The 16315-nt window shown below is 46.4% G+C and overlaps 1 protein-coding gene across 1 annotated transcript; it reads right to left on the bottom strand.

The window, feature by feature from the left end:
* Positions 1 to 10917: 10917 nt before the first annotated feature.
* On the bottom strand, positions 10918 to 16201 carry Neu1 (neuraminidase 1). The gene is made up of 6 exons (XM_042684178.1): positions 15971 to 16201; positions 15472 to 15664; positions 14105 to 14367; positions 12156 to 12338; positions 11767 to 11989; positions 10918 to 11668 (listed from the first exon to the last, which is right to left on the bottom strand). Exons 1-6 carry the CDS (start codon positions 16127 to 16129, stop codon positions 11442 to 11444), a joined length of 1248 nt encoding a protein of 415 aa, XP_042540112.1. The 5' UTR covers positions 16130 to 16201; the 3' UTR covers positions 10918 to 11441.
* Positions 16202 to 16315: the final 114 nt, after the last annotated feature.

The raw sequence follows: 16315 nt of genomic DNA, 5'->3' as shown, positions 1-16315 counted from the left end.
CTCTACAACGACAAAAAAAATTAATTAATAAATAAAAGGGTGCTGGGCACTGATGGCTCACACCTGTAATCCTAGCTACTCAGGAAGCTAGCGAGATCTGAGGATCACAGTTCAAAGCCAACCCCAGGCAGGAAAGTTGTTGAGATCCACTTTTTTTTTTTTTGCCAGTCCAGGGGCTTGAACTCAAAGCCTGGGCACTGTCCCAAGCCCCTTTGTGCTCAAGGCTAGTGCTCTACCACTTGAGCCACAGCTCAGCTGTTTTGGTAGTTTACTGGAGATAAGAGTCTCACTGATGTCAATGCCCTGACCGGCTTTAAACCCTGATTCTCAGATCTCAGCCTCCCGAGTAGCTAGGGTTACAGGCATGAGCACCAACACTCGGCTCTGTGAGATTCTTATTTCCAATTAACCACCAAAAACCAAAGGCCCAAGTTTAAGCCCTATGATTGACCAAATAATAATAGCAATAACAATAATAATAATAATAATGGGAGAAAAGAGTATTAACAATATATTTACATGCCTACCTAAATCCAATAATTATTAACATTTTTTCTTTCTTTTTTGGGGGGGTCTGGAACTTGAACTCAGTGCCTGGGCACTATCCCTAAGCTTTTTTGCTCAAGGATAGCACTCTATCACTTGAACCACAACTCCACTTCAGGCTTTTGGCTAGTTATTGGAGATAAGAGTTTTGAAGCGGGGCTAGGAAGGTGGCTCAGTGGTAGAGCACTTGCCTTGCATGCCTGAGGCCCTGGATTCGATTCCTCAGCACCACATAAGCAAAAAGAAAAAAGCCGGAAGTGGCGCTGTGGCTCAAGTGGTAGAGCGCTAGCCTTCAGCTGAAGAGCTGAGGGACAGTGCTCAGGCCCAGAGTTCAGGCCCCATGACCGGACCCCAAAAAAAAAAAAAGAGTTTTGAAGACTTTCCTGCTGGGGGTGGTGCTGAACTTCAATTTTCAGATCTCAGTCTCCCGAATAGCTAGGATTACAAGCATGAACCACCAGTGCTCACTTAGCCTTTGTTAACATTTGTCTGTAACATAAGGAAGTTTCATTATGATAATTCCATACATGCACAGAGTACACTTTGAACTTCTTTCCCTCTACCATATTCCCATTGCTCTCCCCTAGCCCCCAACTTATCAAACATCATTTTGATAGGTTTCATCATTCTGCATCCATCCATATACAAGTGTATATATGTATGCCTATGTGTGTGTGAGTGTAACATCTCTCAATCCTCTTCACTCCTCAGTTATCCCCTCCTTTCAAACCCCTTCCCACTGATCCCTTCCTAGACAATCCTGCCTGGATATTCATGTCCTAGTACCATTATGGTTGGTCATTGTTATCACTCATTTTCATCCTCATTCTCATCTTTTAGGCCTGTTCCTCACAATGAGTGAGAATGCGTGATATTTGGCTTTTGAGTCTGGCTTCTGCTTACCCCTATCTCTAATTGCTGGGGCATCTCAACATCTCCAGAGATCCAAAGGCTCAGAATCAAGTGTGGTACAGGTCAAGCTACTGTTGCATACAATAGATAAGAGGCCATTGGTTTGGACTGAGCTCCTGTACAAGGCTTGTGAGATGAAACCAAGGCAGGGTCATTCAGGTTGCAGTTCCACATCTCCAAGGTAAAACTAAGTTGTGTTGCTGATCTTCCAAGAAATCAGGTGAGAGGGAACAGGTTAAAATAGCCACTCCCAACAGGTTACGTTTTTGTTGTTGTTTTGTTTTGTGATACAAAATTTTTGTGGTGCTTGTGAGCTCAGTTCCTTGAGTGCACTAAGCAGGCACTCTATCTTTTTTGGCATTCCTATTATTTTTGAGAAAGGATCTTGATTTTGCCCATGTTGGCTTGCACCATGATTCATCTCTCTAAAATTCCTATGTAATTTGGGATGACATGTGCACACCACCATGGTCAGGTATTAGTTAAGATAGGGTGTGGTGAATTTTAGGCCTGGCCTGGCCTTAATCTTGATCCTTCTGATCTCAGCCTTCAGCATAGCTAAGATTACAGTGTGATTACACCATACTCAAACAGGCCAGTTTTAACTGGCATAATAAGGAAGTCCCTTAGCTTTAGCTTGGGAAAGAAAAGTAGCTTTGAAACCACCAGTCTACTTTTCTGATTTCCTCAGCTCCTTTATACTCACCTTTCTCTTCAGCTCATCAGAATAGTCATTCTATAAAACAGAACAGTCATTCTATTAAAATAGAATAGGTGTTGCCTGAATATAGAATTGCAAATAAAGCCTGACTAGATTTTTTTGGGGGGGGTCTGGTCGTGGGGCCTGAACTCTGGGCCTGGGCACTGTCCCTCAGCTCTTCAGCTCAAGGCTAGTGCTCTACCACTTGAGCCACCGCACCACTTCCAGCTTTTTTATTTTTGTTTATGTGATGCTGAGGAATCGAACCCAGGGCCTCATGCATGCAAGGCAAGCGCTCTACCATTGAGCCACCTTCCCAGCCCATGGCTAGATGTTTATGATAAATGCTTTTGCCTTTAATGCAACACACATCCCTTATAAATTGGTTAACGGAAGAATATAGCAAAGTTAGCCAGGTTCTAGTGGGTCACATCTTTAAAATCCTACTACTCAAGATGCTGAGACATGGAGGATCAAGGTTCAAAAGTGGCCTGAGTAGAAAAGTACAAAAAACTCCATCTCCAATTAACCAGCAAAAAGCTGGACTAGCTCATGTCTGCAATCTTAGCTACTCAGGAGGCTGAGATTTGAGGATCACAGTTCAAGGCCAGCCTAGGGAAGAAATCACATCAAATCTTATCTCCAATTAATCATCAACAAGCCAAAAATAGAGCTGTGATTCAAGTGGTAGAGCCCTAGCCTTGCTCATAAAAGCTCAGGGACAATGCTCATGTGCAGAGTTCAAGCCCCAGAACAGCACAAAAAGCTGGAATAGAGGTGTGGCTCATGTGGTAGAGCAGCAGCCAAACATACAAGCTGAGAAAGCTCAAGTTCCTGAGTTCAAGCTCCACTGCAAACACACACACACACACACACACACACACACACACACACACACACACACACACACACACACACACGAAAAGTTCCTAAAGCGAAACTGATTGTAGTATGCTCACTTCTCCTCCAACCTCCCTTACTTGAGCTGTACTTTCCCCCCAATACTTCCTTCTTTGTTGTCCTGCGTTTGCCAAGCTGTTGATAAGTCTCCTTTTGTGAAGTTTATATACATGCACAATGAATATAATAATGTACAAGTGTGTGTGTGTGTGTGTGTGTGTGTGTGTGTGTGTGTGCGCACAAGCACATGCAAGTCGGGGGGGGGGGGTTGTTGAACTCAGGACCTGGGTGTTGTCTTTTAGTTTTTTCACTCAAAGCTGGAACTCTACCACTTAAGCCACAGCTGTACTTCCTGACTTTTTGCCGGTTAGAATTGAGTTCCATTTGCCTACCCAGGCTGGCTTTGAACTTTGAGTCTCAAATCTCAGATTCTTGAGTAGCTAGGATTACAAGAGTGATCTACTGGCACCTGGCATGTATGATATTTTTGTGTGTGTGCTAGTCCTGGGGCTTGACCTCAGGGCATTGGCACTGTCCCTGAGCTTTTTTGGCTGAAGTCTAGTGCTCTACACCACCACTGCCAGCTTTTTTGGTACTTAATTGGAGATCAGAATCTCACAGTACTGGGATTACAGATGTGCACCATACCCATACCATACTTAATAAGAGACAGTTTAAAGAAGAGTCATGGGTTGAGAAATATGGCTTAGTGGTAGAGTGCTTAGCATGCATGAAGCCCCGAGTTTGATTCCTCAGCACCACATAAGTAGAAAAAGCCGGAAGTGGCACTGTGGCTCAGGTGGTAGAGTGCTAGCCTTGAGTTGAAGAGCTGAGGGACAGCGCCCAGGCCAAGTTCAGGCCCCATGACTGACAAAAACAAAACAAAACAAAAAAGTATATCATCCCCATAGACCTTAAGATCTGGTAATACTAAAGAAAAAGAAAAAAAAAAATGTGGTACCACAATCTCCTGACTTGCACATTTGGAGCTATAGGAAGTATGATTTTTTTGGCTCCAATCCTGCAAGAAGTGTGAACTTGGGTTTGGAATTTTCCAGAGACTATGTCCTTTCCTTCCTTCTTTTGCAGTGCCAGAGATTGAACCTCACACATGCTAGGTAAGCACTCTACCACTGAGCTTCATCCCAAGCTTGGGTTTTCTTTTTCTTTTTCTTTCCCTCCCTCCCTCCCTCCCTCCCTCCCTCCCTCCCTCCCTCCCTTCCTTCCTTCCTTCCTTCCTTCCTTTCCTCCTTTCTTTTGGTGGTACTGGAGTTTGAACTCAGGGACCCACAAGTGCTAGGCTGGTGTTCTACCACCTGAGCTGTACTCAGCCCTTTTGGCTTGGATTCTTTGTTGGATAGGGTCTTACATTTCTGTTCCAGGCTGTCCTCAACATGAGAGTCTCCTCCCAGTTCCTGGGATTGCCCATGGTGAACCACACCTGACTTGTTTGTTGAGACGGGGAACTTGCTAACTTTTGCCTGGGCTATCCTTGAACTTCTGACCTCAGCCTGTGGAATAACCAGGACTACATTTACACCACTCTGGTTTTATTTTGGCTTGAGGGGATTTCCCTTATTTTCTGCCAGCTAAACCTTGTACTAGAATTTTTTTTAACCAGGATTGTGTGGGGCTCAACAGTACAGGGCTGACATCTCACATGCTCAGGAACCAGCTACCATTTACAAGCACTGGAAATTAAAAAAAAAAAAAAAAAAAAAAAGCAAACTCTCGAGTTCTGAACTTGCAGGCGTGTGCTGGGCCTCCAAGTTGCTCTGGATATCATGGGTCACCCAGTCTGTGGAGATGATGTCCTTGACAGCCACTTTGCTAAGCGAAGGGTTCTTGGCTCACAACCACCTGCTGCTTTTGCTTCACCTCACAGTAGCTCTTGGGCAGGTATTCTTTCTTTTTTTTTTTTTTGGGTCCGGTCGTGGGGCCTGAACTCTGGGCCTGGGCTCTGTCCCTCAGCTCTTCAGCTCAAGGCTAGCACTCTACCATTTGAGCCATAGATTGGGCAGATATTCTTAGTATCATTGTCTCTATTTTTTTTGGGGGGGGGGGTCGGTTGTGGGGCTTGAACTCTGGGCCTGGGCTCTTTCCTTGAGCTCTTCAGATCAAGGCAAGTGCTCTACCACTTGAGCCACAGTGCCGCTTCCGATTTCCCTGTGGTTTATTGGACATAAGAGTCTCACCAACTTTCCTTCCCGGGCTGGCTTGAACTGCGATTCTCAGAGCTCAGCCTCCTGAGTAGCTAGGATTACAGATGTGAGCCACCAGTGCACAGCTTCATTGTCTCTTTTATTATTACTTTCTTCTTCTTTTCTTTCTTTCTTCCTTTCTTTCTTTCTTTCATTACCAGGGATTGAACCCAGGGACTTGAGCTTGTTAGAGATGTGCTTTGCCATTTGAGCTAAGCACCCTCTCCCCCCACCCCATACTCACCTTCTTTCCCACTATGCATGATAAATAAAATGGTCGGCAATACTCTATCAGGCTGGGCACCGATGCCTCACACCTGTAATCCTAGCTACTCAAGAGGCTAAGATCTGAGGATCATGATTCAAAGTCAGCCCAGGCAAGAAAGTCCATGAGATTCTCATCTTTAATAAACTACTCAGAAAACACTGTAGGTGGTATTGGAGGTGGTAGAACACTAGGCTTGAGCCAAAAAAAATCTCAGAGATAGCACCCAGACCCCGAGTTCAAGCCCAAGGACCTGTACAAAAAACAAACAAAAAATCCTTGTCAGGTATGCAATGTTCAGCGTTATTAGACCTGCAGCTGACAACCTAATGGCTGCAACACAGCCCTGCCTTACTTCTGCTTAGCTATCAGCAGTCATTACCCTATCCCTCCTTTTTGTTGTGTGTGTTGGTGATGCAGGCTAAGCAGGTGACTACTGCTGAGCCAGTCCCTCATCTGTGGCTGCTCCTCCGCGTCCTGCAGGCCTCTGGATATGTCCCTTGGGTGACCCTGGGACATCACTATACTGTGAGAGTTGGTCATTGACGGGGAAAATTAAGCATGGGTCTTGCCTTTCTTGTATAAATCATGCTTTTGGGTAACCAATTAGCTAGGAAAGAGGGAAAGACCATTTTTCTTACTGAAAAATTCTGGCAAATAGCCAGGTGCCAGTAACTCAGGAGGCTAAGATCTGAGTGAGGATTGTGAAACCAGTATAGACAAGAAAGTCCAAGAAACTCTTATCTTTTATCTCCTTGAGATAAAAAGTGAAGGAATAGCACCCAGGTGAGGTCAAGTCTTAGTACTAGTGCACATGCATGCATACACACACACACACACACACACACACACACACACACACACACACACAGAGGAAAGGGTTGGCTGGCTAGTAAATGAGGAAGAAACTAGAGAATTTCAGTCACCATTTTGCAACTTCTCATGCAATAACTGAATCAGGCAACTGAATCAGGCTGGCAGTGGAAAGTTCCAGTGGAGGCAGGGCTCAGGTTGTAACTATCTGAAGCCACTGCTATCTCTGTCAGCCCAGAGGCTCAACCAGCCATCACGAATGTTCTAGCTGGGCAGAGGGAAACATGCTGCATCCATGAAGGAATTTCCTCCAAAATGGACTCCCTGCAGCTTGATAACTGGAAAAATGAGAGATGGAGGCAGAAGTTTAATGGCATCAAGGAGGTGACATGACAAATCCAGGGAGTGGAATATTCCGTAGAACAAATGACCATTTGCTAGAGGGCATTAAAAACAAATCAGTCAAAAGAGGGAGAGGTGGCAGGTTCCTGTAAACTAAATGAGACTTAAGGCTGGGAATGGGCTTAGTGGTAGAATGGTTGTCTAGCATGCATGAAGCCTTGGGTTTGGTTCCTCAGTACCACATAAACAGAGGCCCAGGTAGCTCAAGCCTGTAATCCTAGCTGCTCAGGAGGCTGAGATCTGAGGACTGCAGTTCAAACCAGCCTAGGTAGGAAAGTCCATGAGACTTCATCTCCAACTAAGAAAAAGCTGGAAGCAGAACTGTGGCTCAACTGGTGGAGTACCCGCCCTGAGCACCAATGCTCAGGGACAATGCCCAGGCCCTAAGTTCAAGCCCCATGATTGGACAAAAAGGAAAAGGAGTAATTTCCTGAAAGGGTGAGTGGGGAGCAGAAAATGTTTCTCTTGTTCTTCTTACTTAAACTAAAATACACTAAATTAGATAATATACACTAAATACAAATATATATACTTTAGGGGCTGGGAAGGTGGCTCAGTGGCTGGGAAGGTGGCTCAGTGGTAGAGTGCTTGCCTTTTAGGCCATGAGGCCCTGGGTTCAATTCCTCAGTACCATATAAGCAGAAAAAGCCGAAAGTGGCGCTGTGGCTCAAGTGGTAGAGTGCTAGCCTTGAGCTGAAGAGCTGAGGGACAGCGCCCAGGCCCAGAGTTCAGGCCCCAGGACGGACCAAAACAAAACACAAAAAAACTTAAAATATACTAAAATAACCCTTCACTAGAATTAAAAAAAAAAAAAAAAAAAAAGGAAAGGAAAAGAGGAACAAGAAGAAAATGAGTGTTGGGGACAGTTCAGTGGCATAGTTCTTGCCTAATGAATGTCAGGCCCTGGGTTTGATCCCTAATAGGGGGCGAGAGAGCAGGGGACAAAAAAGCAAATGTGCAACACTGAAATTTTCTTTTATTTATTTTGTGTGCCTGTTCAGGGCTTGAATTCAAACCTCCTGCGCTTGATTGAATTTTTCTGTTCAGGACTGGCACTCTACCTCTTAAGCCACAGATCCACTTCTGGCTCTTTGCTAGTTAATTGGAGATAAGAGTCTCATGGACTTTTAGCCCCAGGTTGACTTTGAAATCTTGAGTCTCAGTTCTCAGCCTCCTGAATAAATAGCCTGAGCCAGCGGTGCACAGCTTTTTTTTTTTTTTGAGACAGGGTCACCTTATGTATCTCCGGCTGGTCTTAAATTATCTTCCTCCATCTGCCAAGGGCTGGAACTAAAGGCATGAACCACAGGTTTGGTAACATCAGATCTATTGTCCCAGCTACTTAGTAACACAAAAGCAAACCTCTAATTACAAATGATCTGACCACCATCCTTCTATCCTTAATACTTGAAAACATTTAAACTTATTATTAGTTTCTTAATTTGGGGAGGTTTGAACTAGAGCTTTTTATTTGCTAAAGCAAGCACTCTACAACTCAAGTCATACTCTCAGTCCATCTGGCCTTCAAATTAAAAACAACAAAAAAATTCTTAATTTACCTTAGCATGGTTAGGTACACAGTTCTACCATGTGAGCCACACCATGAGTCTTTTTTATTTTAGCTTATTTACTTAACTATTTTCTTTGTGCATGTGTGCTGGTATCATACCTCTACTTTTGCCTTTCTACTGATTAACTGGAGTTAAGTCTCACAGATTTGTCTGCCAGGACTGTCTTTGAAGCAGGATCCCCAGTAATGCTGGGTAGTTAGGACTGAAGCATGAGCCACTGGCACCCAGCTTTAGCTTATTTTTATGTAACGCCTGTCCTTTTGCAGCCAGTTTTGACTCTGATCCTCTTTAAGAGTGCATCCCTAGTAGATGGGATTACAGGCATGAATCACCCTGGCTTGTTTCTTGAGCTGGAATCTTGATAATTTGAATCTGTAATCCCAAGGAGTTGGAATGACAGCTATCATGCCTGGTCCTATGTATGATTTTTTTTTTTTTTTGTCGGTCGTGGGGCTTGAACACTGGGCCTGGGCGCTGTCCCTCGGCTCTTCAGCTCAAGGCGAGCGCTCTTCCACTTGAGCTACAGTGCCACTTCCGGTTTTCTGGTGGTTTATTGGAGATAAGAGTCTCACGGTCTCTCCTGCCCGGGCTGGCTTTGAACCGCGATCCTCAGATCTCAGCCTCCTGAGTAGCTAGGATTACAGGCATGAGCCACCAGCGCCCGGCTTGTATGATTTTTTTTTTTTTGAACAGGGAATTGAACCCAGAGTCTTTATATACTATGTATATGCTCTACCATGGAGCTACTTCCATGTCCTTTTGTGTGTGGTACAAACTGCACATGCTAAGCAAGTGCTCTACCATGTGGGCTACCCCCAACAACTCTTTTTCTTTTGTTTTGGGGACAGGTCTTGCTACTACATCTCCATCTCCTCAGGTTGGCCTCAAACTCTTGTTTCCACCCTGCCTCTGTCTTCTATGACTGTACATTACTTTGCATATACTGTGTAGGCACTGTGTTTTTGTTTTTTGCCAGTCCTAGGGCTTGAATTCAAGGTCTGGGTATGGTCCCTGAGCTTCTGTGCTCAAGGCTAGCATCTACAATTAAGCCAGAGGACCACTTTTGGCTTTTTCTTTTTATGTGGTATGGAGGAATCAAACCCAGGGTTTCATGCCTACTAGGCAAGCACTCTACCACTGAGCCACATTCCCAGCCTGTGCTTCGTTTTCACATGGAGGAGTATCAAGGCTCTCCCACTCAACCACAGGCTGCAAGCATCTACTTCTGGATGAGTTGTGATTTCTCATATCACTTATCATAGGAAGTACTTACTTTGGGTCAGGCTAGCTTGGGATAATTTTCCCATCTGATTTTATTTATAACTGCTTATTTTATGGAGGATAGGAATATAACAAAAGAACAGGACTGTAGATGTAGCTCAGTACTACAGCTTGCCTAAAATGAGCAAGGCTTTAGGTTGGATCTCTAGCACCATAAAACAACAATCAAATTTAGTTTAACCAAGCATGGTGGTACCATCTGTAATCCTAGCACTCAGAAGCCTGAGGCAAAAAGACATGAAATTTAAGGCCAGTCTGAGCTACATAGTGAATCTACACTAATCTGAGCTACACAGCAAGACAGTATTACAGGAAAACAAACAAATAGAACAAGAGAAAAAAAATTAGGTTTCAAAGTGTCTTACAGAGCTCCCTTCTTGCAGCTATGAAAATTAATCTGGTTTCCTGCTTATAAGAAGGAAGTCAGAAAGCCAGGCACCAGTGGCTCACAGCTATAATCCTAGCTACTGGGGAGGCTGAATTCTGAGGATCCCAATTCAAAGCCAGTCGAAACAAGAAAGTTCACGAGACTCTTATCTCCAATTAACTACCAAAAGCTGAAAGTGGAGCTGTGCCTCAAGCTGGAACTTAACTAGTCTTGAGCACAAAAGCTGAGGGACAGTGCTTAAGCTCAAAGTTCAAGCCCCAGAGCTTAAAAAGAAGAAAAAGAAAAGAAAAGAAAAGGGCTGGGAAGGTGGCTCAGTGGTAGAGTGCTTGCTTTGCATGTATGAGGCCCTGGGTTTGATTCCTCAGCACCATATAAGCAGAAAAAGCCAGAAGTGGTGCTATGGCTCAAGTGGTAGAGCACTAGCCTTGAGCTAAAGGGCTAAGGGACAGTGCCCAGGCCCAGAGTTCAGGCCCCATGACCAAAAAAGAAAAGAAAAGATAGAAAGAGCTGGATGCTGGTGGCTCATGTCTGTAATCCTAGCTATTCTGGAGGCTAAGATCTGAGGACTGCAGTTCAAAGCCAGCCCAGGCAGGAAAAGTCCGTGAGACTTTTTTTTTTTTTTTTAAATATCCGTGAGACTCTTATCTCCAATAAACCACCAGAAAACCAAAAGTGGCACTGTGGCTCAAATGGTAAAGCACTCGCCTTGAGCTGAAGAGCTGAGGGACAGTGCCCAGACCCAGAGTTCAAGCCCCATGACCGACAAAAAAAGAAGAGGAAGGAAAGGAAGAAAGAAAAGAGAAAAAGTCAGAGAGAAAGCAGGGTGATATGCTAGATTTAAATTTTTCTCATAAGCAGACCACCTACCTTTCCAAAACACAAGTAAACATGATGAAAACAGAAAACATGATATGCATTGACAGAACCAGAGACTCTACAAATGCTCATCCTCCTTCATTAACAATTTTAAGTTCTTAATACTTTGATTCATAAATAGTGAGGGGAAGGGAGCAGGAGGTATGTACTTAGTTTCTTACCCTGAAACTAAATATGGAGCTCTTTACTAACTCTTTACAAAGCTGGTATCTTCCTCCAACCCTTCTCAGCAGCTTGGCCTTCCCCCTTTTCCTGAGTTTACATTTATTCACTTCTCTAGGCCCAGCTAGCCCTGCCTGAGAAAGGAACAGCCATTTTCTTGGGAGGGCAGAAAGGGAAGCAGCCTTACCCAGTGTAGTGGAAAGGAAGCACTCCCAGGAGAGGGCAGGACTTCCTGTGGGGGGGGGAAAGCTGAGCTTTTCATTCTAATGGGGGTGATTTCCCTGTCAAAGTGAAGTTGAATTGGCAATGGGTAGAGTGCAAAAAAAGGTGAAGCTGTCCTTCAGGCATTCCCAGCAGACCTTCTACACAGCTGTGGTCCTGAAGGCAGACTCTGGAACCTTCTGTCCCAGGGGCAGGACGCAGCTCAGAGAGTCCCATAGACACTGATTTTGACCATGGAGATGCTCTCTGTGTAGTGGTTCAGGCCTTTCTCATACAGGACGTACAGCTGGGGTGACTCCTCTTCTCCATTCCTGCTATTCTCTAGGGCTGCCAGGGATGAGTAGCCACTGGGTCCTGGCCACAGCTGTACTGTCTCTTTCTGCCATGAGGTACCATTGCTGAGGCTCCAGCGCAGGGTCAAGTTCACTCCTAGGGAGAGCAGGAGTCAGGAGAGGCAGGACATTTGGTCTTCCCAAGGGCTTGTTGAGACAGAGGCAGCCTGGTTCACCCCACCCTCAGGTACTCACTGGACTCTGGATGGGCTGGATTGGAGAAGAAGACAATGCCAGAGTTGGTGGCTACAGCTCCTGCTGCCACCACAGGATCCACAAGCTCACGGTCAAAGGTCACATCCCGAAGTCTCAGTGTATCACAGGCATCATAGCTGCGGAGGACAATCCGGCAGTGGCAGTGGTAGTTATTCTGATTCCGGGCATTGATGATGACGGAACCATCTGGAAGCTCATAGGGCTAAGGGAAAAGAACAGGCCTATGAGAGGATCTGGTGAGTGGAGAGTGGAAGAGAGCAGGGAAAATGCCTTGTCCCTGAAGGGACCCAGACCTGGGCTTGTGGGAGGAATGGGGTGCTAGAGGGTAGGGCAGGTGGAATGGTGGGCAACTTCTATGGACTCCTCACCTGGCATTCATCAGGGTTGAAATCATTTTCTCGCTTGGGCTGGCCATACGGGATGCCACTGATCCCAGTCCCATAGCGCCAGGTGGCACCATGGTCATCGCTGAGGAGACAGAAAACCCCATCTCGCTCCAAGGTGCCATGGCCACACACGATGAGCCGGCCCTTCCATGGCTCTCGCTGTTTCTGTGAGGAGAGGCAGGTGTCACAGAGGGAGACAGGTTAGGGCCCAGGGAGAGAACAGGGAACCAACCACCTCCTAAGAGTGAGGATACATGTGGTTTCTTTCTTAAGGGTCCCAGAAAAATCCCACAAATGTAGATTGCATAAACCTCATAGACTGCTGCCCAAATTAAGTTGTTTTTTTGGTGCTAGTACTGGGGCTTGAACTCAAGGCCTCACATACTTTGCTTTTCCTGCTCAAGGCTGGTACTCTACCACTTGAGCCACATTTCTACTTCGACATTTTTGCTAGTGGAGATAAGAACCTCTTGGGTGATACTCACTAGACACTATGGTGAAAATGAACTATGCATCTTGTGAAGGGGACCAGGAGGGGGAAAACTGGGAGAAAATGAGGGAAGAGGTGACACTGTTAAAAAAAAAAAATGTTCTTATTACCTGACTTATGCAACTGCAACCTTGCTGTACATCACCTTTACAATAAAAATAATTTTTTTTTTTGTCGGTCATGGGGCTTGAACTCTGGGTCTGGGCGCTGTCCCTCAGCTCTTCAGCTCAAGGCGAGCGCTCTACCACTTGAGCTACAGCGCCACTTCCAAAAATAAAATTTTTAAAAGGAATCTCTTGAATTTGTCTGCTCAGGCTGGCTTACAACTGGGATCTTCAGATTTCAGCCTCTTAAGTAGCTAAAATTACAGGCATGGGTCACCGGTATCCAGCCAAATTGTCTTTGTGTGTGTTGGTAGTGGAGTTTGAACTCAGGGTCACATGCTTGCTAGGCAGGTACTAGAATCATGACCCCAGCTCTTTTTTTGGGGGGTGGGGGGTCCAGTTGTGGGGCCTGAACTCCAGGTCTGGGCGCTGTTCCTCAGCTCTTTAGCTCAAGGCTACTGTACTAACACTTGAACCATAGCACCACTTCCAGCTTTTTTTTTTCTGCTTATGTGGTGCTGAGGAATCAAACCCAGGGTCTCATGCATGCAAGGCAAGCCCTTTACCACTGAGCCAACTTCCAGCCTGACCCCAGCTCTTTTTATTGTAGTATTTTTCAGATAGAGTATGGCAATTTTGTCTGGACCAGCCTCAGACCTCCATTCTTCTATTGCCACCTCCTGAGTAGCTATGATTTCAGATGTGGCCACTATACCTACTTTGTCTGTGATGACTTCAAACAAATCCATCTATGTCTACCTTCCACAAGAAGCTCTTTTTTTTGGGGGGTCCAGTCATGGGGCCTGAACTCTGGGCCTGGGCACTGTCCCTCAGCTCTTCAGCTCAAGGCTAGCACTCTACCACTTGAGCCACAGCGCCACTTCTGGCTTTTTTCTTTTTGCTTATGTGGTGCTGGGGAATCAAACCCAGGGCCTCAGGCATGCAAGGCAAGCGCTCTACCACTGAGCCACCTTCCCAGCCCCCCTCTTTTTTTTTTTTAAAAGCACAAATTCCTTAGGTCATTCAATGTGTGCTGCTAAACATGATGTGCACAAGAGGGCCCAAACTGAGAACTTAATGTCATCGAGTTTTATGCTGCAGAAGTTATCCATAGATTGCGGGGACAGTCCTGCTAACAACTCCCAACTGGCAAGCCAGTGACATAGTTTCACCTTTACCTGGTACCTTGTTCCTCCCAGATATTTCTTCTTCCAAATATCCCCACCCAAGACAGAAAACCTGAGTTTATGGGATCTTCTCTTTAGGAGGAATCCATTTCAGGGTATCTCCTAGACTTCCCCAGGCAGCCCCTTCCATTCATCTCCCAGGACAGAGACCTGAATGCCAGAGCCTGGTCCTGGGGCAAACATCTCAGTGCCAATATCCAAGGAGAGATTGCGGGGTGGGCTCCAGGAAATGCCATCATCCTTGCTCCATACCAACATGGTGGAGGCCACCTGGCAGCGGACCTTGTGAGCACAGAGGGTGTAGAGAAGAAACACCACTCCTGTGTCCATGTCACTTACTACTGCCCCCAGGTTCAGTCCATCCGGGGCCTCCCCGTCGTCTATAATGAATTCTGTAGTAGACCAGGTGCTACCTGTTCAAATAAAAAGGGGGGGGGGGGGGAAGAAATGCAGAGTGAGCACCTTGGAGGTACGCCTTCTATCATAACTTCTTCCTAACGTCTTTCCTTTGCTTAGAAATCCAAGGCTATGTATGATTCAGCAGAGGGAATTACAAATTCTGCCTCACCTTATTATTCCGGTTCAAACCATCTAGTGCTAAAAGCTCCTATTCCTGGTATTTCTCCCCTCAGAGCTTTTTTTTTAATTTTTATTTTTGGGTCCGGTCATGGGGCCTGAACTCTGGGCCTGGGCACTGTCCCTCAGCTCTTCAGCTCAAGGCTAGCGCTCTACCACTTGAGCCACAGCACCACTTCTGGCTTTTTTCTTTTTGCTTATGTGGTGCTGAGGAATCGAACCCAGGGCCTCATGCATGCAAGGCAAGCACTCTACCACTGAGCCACCTTCCCAGTCCCTCCCTTTCTTTCTTTCTTTCTTTCTTTTGAATATCAGTACTGGGGCTCAAACTCAGGGCCTTGCACTCTCACTTGGATTTTCCTGCTCATGGCTGGGGCTCTATCATTTGAGACATCCCTCTAGTTCTGGCTTTTTGTTGGTTAACTGGAGATTAGAGTCTCCTGGATTTGTCTGTCTGGGCTGACTCTTAACCTCTATCCTCAGATCTCAGCCTCCTGAGTAGCTAAGATTATAGGCATGGGCCACTAGCACTTGGGCAAACCTTTCCTCTGCCTGGGATAATCTTCTTCACTGTTCAGAATTACCTAATTCCGCTCTTTGCCCAGATGTCACCTATTTAAAACTTCAACCAAATGGCAGCACTTGTTCTGCTACTTGTTCTATTTAATTTTTTTCTCCATCGATTCGATCACCTCCTCAACCCAAATAATCAAATTTATTTAATTAGTAAACTTATGGACTAGCTCTTGCCAGGAGAATATAAGTCCCTTGAAGGTAGACAGAGAATTTTGGTCTATTTTGTCCATGGCTGTATCTACAGAATCTGACATACAGCAGGTGCTTCAATAGACATTTTTCCCTCCTAAGAGGTTGGCCTTAAGGGTCTCAGGCTTTAGCCCTCCAAGTTTCTCTATCCTTATTCACCCCGGGAACCTTTATACCTTGGTCCGTGGACCTCCGCAGGGCGATGAACTTGGCCCCCTCATCAGATGCAGACATTTTTCTGGCCTCGGAGAAAGCAAGGAGAGTGCCCCGAGGGGTGGCTGTAATGAGCGGGATTCGGAAGGTGTCCACCGAGCCGATCTGCTTCCCGCTCACCCACAGCAACTGTTCCAGGGTCACCAGCGGCTGCACCTATGCGAGAGGAGGGGGCTGTCAACGCGGACAAGCGGGACTTCAGGCTTTCGGACGGAGGGCAAGCGACTCCAATTGAGACTCCGACCAGGGGTGGGGGTAGGGATCCCAGGAAAAGGGAAAAAAAAAAAAAGAGTCCGAAGGAGGGTTTGGACTGAAGATGGCAGGGAGCAGGGACACTCGGGAAGGGGACCACAAAGAGGGAAGGATTTGGAATAAGGAAGGCAGGGATGAGGACCCGGGAGTCCTGCCGGAGTTAGGGGGTGTGGGGGGACAGCGGACAGAGACCACCGGGCGGTGACTCACCATACTGAAGTCGTTCCTAGTCCTCGCCTCCAATCCATCCAGAGTCAACAGCAGAGGGATGATCGCGACGAACACCCCAACTCTACAGCCTCCCCAGAGGCACAGGGTCCGAGATCTCCAGGATCCGCCCTGGAGCGCGCTGACCGAGGGCTCCCACATCCTCTCTCCCCAAGACCCCGGCCGAGACCCGGACTGGGGCTGAAATCAGTCACCTGACCCGGGCTCTTTAAATGCTCAGAGGCCACCCCGAACCTGCCCCACCGGTACCGCCCTCCCGCCGCCAGTGTGCCACTCTAATTGGTCCTCAAACATCCCGACCTCCCGCCTCCCTTCTGGCAGCGCCTG

The sequence above is a fragment of the Dipodomys spectabilis genome, unplaced genomic scaffold, assembly GCF_019054845.1.
Source record: "Dipodomys spectabilis isolate Male_0828 unplaced genomic scaffold, ASM1905484v1 ptg000085l, whole genome shotgun sequence".
In the NCBI taxonomy this organism is placed as follows: Eukaryota; Metazoa; Chordata; class Mammalia; order Rodentia; family Heteromyidae; genus Dipodomys; species Dipodomys spectabilis.
This window is presented reverse-complemented; position numbering and strand designations above follow the sequence as displayed.